The sequence below is a fragment of the Argentina anserina genome, chromosome 7 (assembly GCF_933775445.1).
Source record: "Argentina anserina chromosome 7, drPotAnse1.1, whole genome shotgun sequence".
NCBI classification, from domain to species: Eukaryota; Viridiplantae; Streptophyta; class Magnoliopsida; order Rosales; family Rosaceae; genus Argentina; species Argentina anserina.
In genome coordinates this window covers 20,809,684-20,821,355 of record NC_065878.1, presented here as the reverse complement: position 1 = coordinate 20,821,355, position 11,672 = coordinate 20,809,684, and the positions used below count along the sequence as shown (strand labels likewise).

At 36.2% G+C, this 11,672-nt stretch overlaps 2 protein-coding genes across 2 annotated transcripts; both read right to left on the bottom strand.

Annotated features, from left to right (window-relative positions):
* Nucleotides 1-1,016: 1,016 nt before the first annotated feature.
* LOC126801708 (two-component response regulator ARR17) lies at nucleotides 1,017-2,172 on the bottom strand. Its single transcript, XM_050529149.1, is given in 5 exon segments — nucleotides 1,017-1,113; nucleotides 1,210-1,280; nucleotides 1,379-1,456; nucleotides 1,631-1,725; nucleotides 2,040-2,172. Coding segments are annotated over 5 exon segments (474 nt in total).
* Nucleotides 2,173-5,370: 3,198 nt separating this feature from the next.
* Nucleotides 5,371-9,837, bottom strand: LOC126801699 (uncharacterized). The gene is made up of 12 exons (XM_050529134.1): nucleotides 9,697-9,837; nucleotides 9,491-9,589; nucleotides 9,076-9,246; nucleotides 8,553-8,618; nucleotides 8,247-8,312; nucleotides 8,007-8,141; nucleotides 7,197-7,348; nucleotides 6,971-7,061; nucleotides 6,767-6,835; nucleotides 6,459-6,550; nucleotides 6,037-6,100; nucleotides 5,371-5,610 (listed from the first exon to the last, which is right to left on the bottom strand). Exons 1-12 carry the CDS (start codon nucleotides 9,775-9,777, stop codon nucleotides 5,509-5,511), a joined length of 1,188 nt encoding a protein of 395 aa, XP_050385091.1. The 5' UTR covers nucleotides 9,778-9,837; the 3' UTR covers nucleotides 5,371-5,508.
* Between the last annotated feature and the right edge of the window lie 1,835 nt (nucleotides 9,838-11,672).

Sequence of the window (11,672 nt, the reverse complement as noted above, 5' to 3'; positions counted from 1 at the left end):
TTTGAGCCTAGAACAAGTTTGTTTTTGAGTCTTTCTAGCTCATAACTTCAAGCACTTGTTTGTATATCATTCATGAATTCAGGTTATTCTTGTTTTGTAGGGCATATATGGGAAAGCATAGAGAATGTCGTTGTGGAGGTGATGGTGATCGAGATCCTAATAACACTGGAGGTGAAAAGAGTAACTCTTCAACAAACATTGTTGGAGGAGAAGAGAGTCGATCACCTAATAACAATGGAGGTGATAAGAGTAACTCTTCAAACAACAATGGAGGAGAAGAGAGTCGATCACCTAATAACAATAGAGGAAAAAAGAGCTTACCAAGACGGAATCGGAAAAAGGTATCAATATTCAGAGGGATGGGAAGATGCATGTTTGTGAGTTGTTTCCCTGTCATACAGTGTTTAGGAGTAGATGAGTGCAGGCACCACCACCATGAAGAGCCTAAACGTTTTTCGGGATTTTGATGATTTTCATCTCAGTACTTCTGCATGGTGCTAGTATTTGCGCTCATGGGATTATTAGCCAATAAGAAGATTTTCACTTTGTTTGTCCATGGTTGCACTACTGTTAGAGTTACCTATAAAGTATTTTTGAAGGCACCACATGTTTCTTTAGCATTTTGCAAACAATACTGAAGCTATTGAAAGATATACAGGAAATTGAACTTTAACACAACTATGCCTATGACCAACTATCAAATATTGATATTTTGTGTTCTAGGCTATCATTATCAACAGTTCTGGATATATCAACTGCATTGAAAGAAATTGCATGATATGGATAGCTACATGTAAAAACATATCTGGATATCATCACAGAAGCAATGAAACAAATTCTAACACTTTCTTAAGCCAAATTGGTCCAGAAACAACTGTATGTTAATTCAAAAGATCTGCCTCATTTAAAATGTGAAGATACGTACTAGGAGCTGAACAAACAAAAGCCAAAGACAAAAATTAGCATCTGATTTCTCTAGCTTCTATCCACTTCTCTTCCAGAGCAAACTATGGGTTTCAGCTCCTGCAGTTCATCAGATGACATCTCAGTTGCTTGATATCCGACTGTTTGATCGGTTTTAGAATGAACATCTGAGCTCCTTCTTCCAAGCACCTGTTTCACAATACTAATGACATTAAGCTCAATGTAACGAAACAAAGATGAAAAGAAAGTGAGCATAATTCGACAGGTAACATTAACAATTCTTACATGTTAATCCGATGTGGTATGTTCTCAGATGACATAATCACCACTGGTACCTCCTTCATGACTGATGATTCCTATGTATTAGTCAAAACTCAACGGGGTAAGAAATTAAGAACATGACATGTAACAATGACAAAAGTTGATTACTCATCGCATTCTACAGTAGTAATACCTTGATTTTCTTAAGCAGTTCATATCCTGTCATTCCTGGCATACAATAGTCTGTAATTATCAGATTCACCTTTGAGACCTGCAAATGGGTTCAGCCCCAAGACCCTCTTAGTAAAAACATAACTTGTGAGAATGATTATGGAAAATCTAACAAAGATTACAGACTTACAATTCCACACAAATATTAGTCTTTTTTAACTCACACGTGTAATGATAATGAAAATTTTAACAATGTTTACAGTTCGATCTACACAATTGTTAGTTCACTTTAACTCACATTGCAATGATTTGGATGATCTCCCAAGCCTAGGAACTCCAATGCTCTTGGCCCATTTTCTGCAGTAGTCACTGCACCAAGAAATCAAGGCAAATAATTAAAATTAGCATCAAACTGTATTTTTCCCAAACTCAGTTTTACATTTTCCTTTTGGTTGCTACTTATTCCTTTGAGAAGGTCACAAATCTGTTCACACTCGGTAACCATGGTCCAATATAAATCATCAAGAGTATAAGATAGCTTCCCATAAAGTAAAAGTAGAGACTATACACAAGGAAAAACAGAGGTATTCACTATTTAAGGCATGAGATTAGCAGATACCACATATAATGAAACCAGCTAGTCTTCAGCTTCAATATAAAGATGAGCAATGCATGTTAATTACCTTTGCAAGAGAAATTCTTGAGCAGCTTTTCGATAAGTTTCCGATCAATATCATTGTCATCCACAGCCAAAACATGAGGTTGCTCCACAATATCCATGAAACCCTTTGAAGAAGAAGAAAACCCAGACTCCATGCTTTGCCTCCTTTCCCTCAAAAACAATAAAACCCTCTCAACCACCTCTACACAAAGGCAGTAAGTAGTAGCAGTACTAAGCTCACCACTGCTCACTCTAATAATAACAGAGGAAGCAATGAAAGCTATGGAACAGAAGAGACACTATTAATCGCAGTTGCAATGAAAGAGGATGGACATTTAATCACACAAGACCAAGAAACCAAACGACTGACTACTCAGTTCTCTCTTACAATACCAACAGTACCATACATACATGCATAAAACAAAAACAAAATAACTCAGCTGAGTTAGTATATGGGAGTAGATATTGTGGCTTCTCATATTTATAGTACATTGTAAATGCATTCACAATGGAGAAAATGAGAGGTTGTTGTTATTGTTGTTGTTTGGTGGGGCGAGGAATTTTAGAGAAAGAGAGAATCAAGTAGGATAATAAATATCCAAGGTCACAGATTTGTTGTGATCTTTTTTGGGTTTTACACCCTTGATTTGATTCATTTATTTCTCTCTCTTTCAAATCTGTTCTGTCTTTCTCTGCAGAGATAGAGTTACATCAGTTTATGCATGTATATACAGCTGCATTGTTATCCTGCGTGTTTGATTCATTATATATTCTAACAGATCCTCACTCATGCGGAAACCACCAATATCCCATTAGCTCATTAGACCGAAAAGGGTCCAAAAGATGTGTGTAATGAGGTAATGTAGGTGCACAGAAGGTGACATAGGTTTTGTTTGGTTTTGGTCGAGACTGCTTGTGACATAAGGCTCACATGCTTACACTTACACCCAAATTGGATTCATGCTCACTATTACACTCTGACGCTGGGGTACGTGGGAGGATCAAACTAACAATGCAGCTTCTGGTTTTGTGGTTTTGGCAAGAGCTTCATGTTCGTTAAGCTCAAGGCTCTTGGAGACTGTACGTCTGTGTTGGGACAAGGTGTCACTATAGTTTAACTGAGGGAGTTTTGGAGCTCATTATTGGCCTCGTTTGGTTCACGGAATTGAAAGGAATGGAAATGAAATCCTTCCTCTTTCCATTGCCATGAGAAATTTGAATTCCCATCAAATTTATTTTCTTGTGTTTGGAAAGACTAAGGAATGTAAAAAAGAAAATCCTATAAATTTTCTCATAATACCCTCATATTAATACAAAATTAAGGTTAGTTTGGTCTAATAAGTTTAAAGTTTGGATGGGAAAATGTTTTCTTGGGGTGTGTGGAGGGAATCACTTTCCCACTAATTTTCCAATGGTATGAGAATTCTTTTCCTTTGGTTTCCAAACAAGTGAAATGAATCACTTTCCTTTCCTAAGCCAATGATTCCATGAAACAAACATGGCTTGGGATATGGATTGCTTATTGGGAACATTTTCTTGTTCCCGAAGACGGTGGCGGATTCATGTATAGGCCAGCTTAGGCAAATGTTTAGGCTGAGATTTTGTTATTCACCTTTGATTGAACAAGTTGGGATATAAAAATCGCATAATAAGGGCAAAATCTAGGACACCAAACAACTTGCAGCCGTTCTTCTTATGTTGTTTCTTTAGACGACATGGTTTTGGACTCTAATAGTTAAAGAAACATAGCACAACTACATAAGGATGCATAGTTCTAATAGAACTTTGCCTCAATTTATGAAACAACCCCCCCAAGGAGGAATAGAACTTGTCATCATATTAATTAGCTTGATTCATTTACGCTTGCAACCTAGCTCTATATAATTAGTTTATGCAATTACTTTTTTTGTTTGGTTCAATTTTGTTTCCAACTTCTGATGATGTACAAATATGATCAAATTATACAATGTTTTATGTAGTCAAATTATGCGAGTGAACTATGACAAACTCAAATTTGTAACATTATTTTGCCTTGACTGGGAAAAAATCATGGATCCGCCGCTGCCGGAGACTCAACATGTTCAAGATATTCTAAAACCATAGGTCAAATTTTATGGCGAATGCTTAATATGAAGCACTTCATTTTTCATGGGATCCTTACTTTCCATGCCTTTAAGAAATTACAAAGCTAAAAAAAACTGTGATAAAGGGAAGAACAAAGTGTATATAGGGATCTATCCAAAAAAAAGTGTATATATGGATGAAAGGCTCACATTTCCTCCTCCCCAAACTAGACCATCAAAATAGCATTTGAAAAGATGAAAACACAATGAAGATTGAAGAGATGGATACGTAGATGGTCAAAGAAAAGATTGGTGATGTGCTGGTTTTACTTTTCTGCATGAAACAGATATAACTTTGGCACAGCAAACGTCTTTAAGATTCGGAATCTGACTCTTTGAAAAGATTGTAGAATCTCTACAGACGTAATGAGCAATGCCTTGAACAAAACGATGATACAAAACTAAACCTGCACACTCCTCTTTCCCCAAGCCACAATCAGAATCTTGACTTGTGTGGTTGTGTTTTCTCTAGTCTACTCAATTTGTGTTTTTTAGTCAATGACAAATGACTTGAGCACACAGTAGACTTCCAGATATAAACTCCTTTTGCCTTCTCGGGTAGATATACCAAATGCCTATGAGCATCACTCTTAAGAACATATACATATACTTAAGAACAATAGCTTTTGAAAATAAATACAATCCGAACCCCAAAGTAGACCATCATATTTTCTTGTTCTATAATTTCAAATGCTAAACAAAACTGTGTTAAAGACTTGAACGGGTTTGGAATTGGGAAGATCAAAGTGTAGTTGGGGATAAAAGGCTCACATTTACTCTTATGGTCCAAAGCCTACATTATGCGATCACAAAAGGGACAGATAGTAGCCTAGCATTCCTACACTAGATTACGTTGTATCGTAAAGATTACCACTAATGAAACGAGCAAAACACGTTTTACAAGTGGATAAGGACGATGAGTTCGAAGCTCGCTTGGTTCTGTCGGGCAAAGAAACAAAACGAAACAAAGTACAAAATTCAAGAATGACAAGAATGGTATGTTTAGGACAGTCCCATTTGGGCAAAGGCCATCACAACACTGAGGCAAAGCAGGTTCATTACTCCGAACACGTTATAACAAGTTACTGTTAGGTTAACAGAACGACCTAAGCATTGGTGGCTAAGATTTATGGAGAAATGTGAATGAAAGCTCAGTGAGCTTCACCCTCTTTTTGGCTCAAGTTAATGTGATAAATGAGTAACATTAACACCACTTAATATGACAGTGAGTAGGACAAAATGCCAAACGAACACATTAAAAACATAAACTTACTGCATTTGAGATTTTTAGTAATATATCTGGTCATCAAATAACGAGTTCAAAATGCTTATCAGTGAGCTACATTGTTTGTATTGGGATAAAGATCATCACTTGACAGCTCCTTTGGAAATTGATGTGCAAGGCCCAGCAGATGTCATGAAAGGAATACCCTTGAATGTAGCAACACCTTTGTCATCAGTGAAGAGATGCTGCAGAATTGAAACACACATGATCACTTTTATGCAAGTACTGATTCATATTCTATAGATGTGCAGACCTATCAATTAGGAAGGGGTTAGTGGTTCCTAGTGGTTTTCACTGTATTGATAAATTTGGCCACCCTTAAGCAATTAACATGAACCCCAGGTGAATTGGGAAAGATGGTCAGAACCCTTAGGCTCTAACCAACGAATTGGGGAATGATATTCACTCCCTTTTCTCTTCAAAATACCAAATTTTACTCCCTTCTCTTCATCGCTCAAGGCAATGGTTGGGGTGAGTGACTTCATGGTTAGCCAAAGTTTAATCTTTTGGACTATGAACCTCCTTATAAGTTTAAATGGCGTGATAAGTTAAATAGGATAGATATGTTTATTTTCTACTGAACATCATATAGCAGAACACCAAAATCATACCGGTGTAATCTTATCCAACTGCTTCTTTTTGGGGTTGAGGACATCTTCTGGCTTTCCATCAATCCTGGATAGAAATAAGTGCACGTGAGAGACACTTCACGATATGTTCCAAAATTCCAACCCCAGCTGTATAACTGCCCATAAATGCAATATGCGCTACCAGCAAGATTGCAACAAAAATTTCCAAGTTAAAGAACCCCTCATTGATAGACTAAATAAGATAATAAAGGGAAAGAAAAGTATATTTCTTTTTCTCAAATAAAATACTCATACGCAAACAAATATTCTCATTCATCGGTAACTAGTCCTATCTTAGTTACCACATTTGGCAAAGTGTACTTATATTATTTATCTTTACAACTTCCAAATGTGTCAATTAAGATATTCTTTGTGCAAGCTTTAAGAAATATTAGAAACTTTACCCAGAAAATAAGATACGCTCCCCGATTTTGGACCCTTCTGGGGGGAGTAAAGGCTCTACAATAGTGTGATCTGCACTAGAAGCACACAGTACCTGAACACATGCAGAGGCATATCAGTTACAAAAATATGAGGAAATAAATAAAAAGAAAATACATCCCATCTATGAATCAAGATTTGGAACAAACAATACAGATATCAACATGATGAGTACCAGTTAACCAGTGGAGAAGTATCAGGAATATATTCTTAACACCCACAACCACCTCAGCGTTAACATAAGTATCATGAGTTGACAAGAAACACATACCAGTCCTTCTGACATCACATCACGTAATTTCCCAGGCTTCACATTTGTAATCAGCACAACACGACGGTTCTGCACGGTGAATGAAAAACACCAAGAGGGTACATCAGAAACTGTGAACATGCATCTGTTCGACAAATATGAAAATAAATCAAAGCTCAGGCAAAAGAGCAAGTAACAAACTATCTAATTTGTAAAGAATAACACCGTCAATTCTTCTGGACTGCAAAACTTTGCCAGGCCGCTTACTACTTGCCGCAACTTAGCCTCTCCCACATCTATCTCCTCAACTAGTAAGCTGCAGCATATTCAAAACAGAAGGTTACAACTGAATTGCATTGTCAAAGTTTAACAATGCCCAGCATCCACAGTTGATGTAAGCAAGTGTATTTCATCTTTTTCTAATGAAGCTTTAAGAGGAAAATAAACAGACCTGTCAGCAGATGGATGCTTCCAAGCTTTTTGAATGAGGCCAACCTGTATGTTCAATAAACTGACACTAAGTTCTTTATCTTTCTCAACTGCATCTACCTCTGGTGCTTTTTTCTTCTCTTGAGTTGCTTTTTTATCTCCTGTAGTCTTTGTCTAACATTGTTTCAAATAAAAAAGCACAATGTCAATGGGCGGGACAAAAAGTTGACTACATAAAGAACAATTTGGTTATTTCTCATTGTAATCAACTTGGACAAACAATAATGCAAAATGATTTATATTTTAAAAACTTTTCAACTTAAAACATCATGCATATAGCTGATCTGATGCCTATGAAACTTTTCAAAAATTTGGACGGGCCATGGCCACATCTGGTTGTTTGTAGTAGTACAAGAAGAAGTGAGGCTTAAGTCACTCTCTGTACTCAAACTTGAAACAAGCATATCATAGTTTACTCTTCATATTCACAAGTCTACTACATTGTTGGTAATACAAATTCATATCAGAATTATGTGTTTCCCCAGAATAAAATCTACAAGAATTCTGAATAGGAGGAAATCCAAATTACTCACATACTCCAACAAAATAGAAGCATTATGTTATATAGATATTAATAATGCAAAGACTTCTAATGAGAAATTTCCATCATTGAAGGTCTTAAATCATGATGCAATGGCTGTAATTCCACTTGCATGTAGATAGACAGCCCCTGGATATCAAAACATGGTACTTATTTAAGAAACAAGCCAGTTGGCAGTAAGATATTTGATTATACACAATCGAAAGAATAGAGATCTTAAACAAAGCATACCCCTGTGTCACTTTTCTTCGTGCTTGGGCCTGCTTCTGGATTGACAGCACTTTTTGTGCTATGCACGGTCTTCTTTGCAATTGAATCTACTTCCTCCTTAGCTGCACATTTTGGTTTCAGCAAAGCTTCTAACTTCTGCATCATGACAATTAAAATATACAACACAATTGTAAGTCAAGATTGATAGAGGTCTAAGAAATGGAACTGAAATTGCAGAATAACATGGTAAACTTTACTCACCTGGAAATCAAATTCAACTTCCTCTTCCACTATCTTCTCGAGAATGTTTCCAAAATCCACTTTGTGCTGGGCAAAAAGAAATTGTGAGCTAGTCTGACAACAATACTCATGAAAGAAGTTTCAACATTCAACGAGATAACAATAACTCATATGTTTGTATCTAACGAGCACTTTTAATAAGCATGGCTAACAAATAGTAATGAGCTGAAGTTTAAATATGCCTTGGAGACCTTACACATGATTAAGACAAACTTTTGGATGCATGATCTCAATCTGACATTATGTAATTTACAGCATATGGTGTACCTGGATATAAGTCGCCCATCTGAATACATTCTGAAACTTTTTCTTATCTGAATCTGAAAAGCCAATCTGCATATGAGCCAATCTAAAATTCAGCCAATTTTCAAGCCTGCCGGTATTACATATAGATACAAAGCTACCCCAGAGAGAATTTCTATATGAACTAAACACAACTGAAACATTGCACTCTCAGATTTAACCCTTTTCCAACTTCACATAATTTAACACACCCAAATTACAGAAACTGCAAATTATCATAACTTATCACTATACGGTTACACTTACAAAATGATGATTATACATAAATGGGTACTTTAGCAACTAAAAAGTGAAGAATAATGCTTACCACAGAAGCATGCACAGCAACAAACACACAAAATGATGATTATACATAAATGGGTACTTTAGCAACTAAAAAGTGAAGAATAATGCTTACCACAGAAGCATGCACAGCAACAAACACACAAAATGATGATTATACATAAATGGGTACTTTAGCAACTAAAAAGTGAAGAATAATGCTTACCACAGAAGCATGCACAGCAACAAACACACAAGCATCGGCCTCCGAAGGTGTGAACCCGTTACCCAGAAGCACACTCCTGTCAAGCAAGGCTTCATTTAACTCTTTCAGAGCTCCAATGCATGCCTGGGGATCAGTAGGAAACCCCTCTGCATATTTGATCCATTTAAGCACCTATAATTCAAAAGAAAGATTCAATCCATTACTCATTACTGACATAAACTTACTACAAATCCAATGTAACTGAATGCTAATATAGTAAAACTCTTACTAACCCAAAAAAGATCTAAGCACCTAAACTTTTACAAAATCCAAATAAACATCAACAAACCCCAAAAAGATTCAACCTTTACTTATTACTGATATAAAACATATCACAAACCCAAAGTAACTTAATGTTAGAATAGTAAAATTCAACCTCATTATTCACTTTCTCTGGGTCCTTTTTGGCTGACTTCAAGATGGTCAAGTATGCGCTCACAGTTTCAACTTCTGCAATGTTTTCTGGGAATGTTTTCTACAGAAACCAACTTCAAAGATTAAGCAATTGAATAGGGAAGAAACATGGTGATAAAGCTTGAAACTTTGAGTTGCTAATTTAAAAAAGGTATGAGCTTTACTTACAGGATCGATGGCAAAGTGTTTGCATAGTGCTAAAGCTATCAATTGCTTCCTGCTTAGGCCGGTAGTTCCACTAGCTGCCATTTTTGGTTTCCTTCAGTCAGAGCTCACAGTTTTGAAAGTACAATCGACATGGGGTTTTTGGTCTTTACATCTTTTGTGATTATTTGGGCTCGGGTTGGTAGAGGAGTCCGACCCATGTCCCATAAAAACTAAAAAGTGTGAAAACAGCCCAAAATGGAAAATAATTATGACATCATGTGATCTGGTTACTACTGTAATTTCTAGTAGTTTGGAAAAACTTGATTCTTGATGTAAAAATAAAAAGTGAAAAAACCTTGTTTGAGCTCAACTGCTCTTGAACCATCATTCTTTAATTAATTTCTTTGTGCTATAAACGTGGTTCATATCATTTTGGATTGTTGATCTTAAGAAGAAGAAGATATATGTCGTTTTACTTCTCGCCAAATTCCTCTCCGCTTAGATTGTTTCTCTCCATTCCATTATTTCTTACAACATTTACGCTTCACCATAATAAAACTGTTATTTTGTTTTGTTTGGTGTTTGGATTTTGACATACAAGCTTGTTTTTTCGGAATAATTGGTTGGGTTACTTGAACAAACAAGACAAATACATGGGGTAGGAGTCAAGGCCATCTGTCCTCACTTTCATTTTTTGACAACCATTGAAGTGTTCTAATGCAGCGGAACTAATCCGTTAAAATCCACTAACGACAGCCTTGAACCTATAAAACTAGGGTTTCTCGAATCCACGAGAAGTTCTGAAATCCACATGGAATATTAGAGAACTCAAAAGTTTATAATATGAAAGATGTCTCATACAACTAAAAGAGGTAGCTTAAATACTAAAACGAAACCCTAAGGCGCTAACAAAAGTTTAATCAAGTACATGGGTTAAAATAAAATAAAATCCAAAACAAATAAATTCCAAAATAAAATCGCAAAACACTAAAAGCTGTTTTGAGGGTCTAAACGACGTTGGATGTCCGAAAATACATTTCTAGTGCCGTTCCCTTTCCGAAAAGTTATCATTCGCCCTATTATGAGTTCATAGCTCAAACATGAACAATATCGGCCTTCCCTGTCTTGCGTAAGTCCATTTGCTCTTCGATTATTCGTGTCATATGTTCTACATCATGTTCATTTCTTCCTTGTGTTGCACATACTTGCATATGCTTGAAGGAGATGCTAACTTGGTCAGCATGCTCACAATAGTTTACATTGCTAAAAAGTTGGGTGAAATGCATGAAGAGACCTAACACAGACTATATTCTGATTAACTTGTATTTCATTTCTAATAATATCGAACTCTGACTATTCATATTCACACTTCTTTTGTTCTTCTTTCTTTCGTTTATCTTCATTGTTATTTGTATTATCTCAAAAAAGAATGCAGTTGATCATGCCTTCGTTTCTTTATTTCATTGCACATTAGTTATTGTTCATCTTTAAAGTACAGAAAATTTAAAAGTGCAGCAAGAATCCAATGTGGACTATGGAGTTCCTCCACTGAAATATTCAAAATAACTGGTCCTACTCACTTATTGGGTTATTGTCATCTTCTCCTTATATTTTTCCTCCTCTCCTCCCTAGACTGCTTCTATTTCAATATCACCCAGAAACTCCTGTCCTGCCATTTGCACTGTCTGGATTCACCAACACACACAAAACCACACCAGTTACTACCACGGAAAAGCTGAAGCAGGTTAAAACATCAAGGTTATATGGCAAAAGCTGCATCCCTGCTTCAACTCCATGTCGTTTTACTGTCCCTTGTCTATAGTATTAGTCCATACTCCATTTTACTTGGGATATGAGCACCTGAGTAAAAAAGTCAGAAAGTGAATTACCCCAGCTAATTCTTCTTCCCGTTTCTTCCCTTTTGATATTCCCAAGCTCTTAGAAAACTACATCAAACATTACCTAATCTTGGCTATAGGTGCTTGCATTTTAGTCAC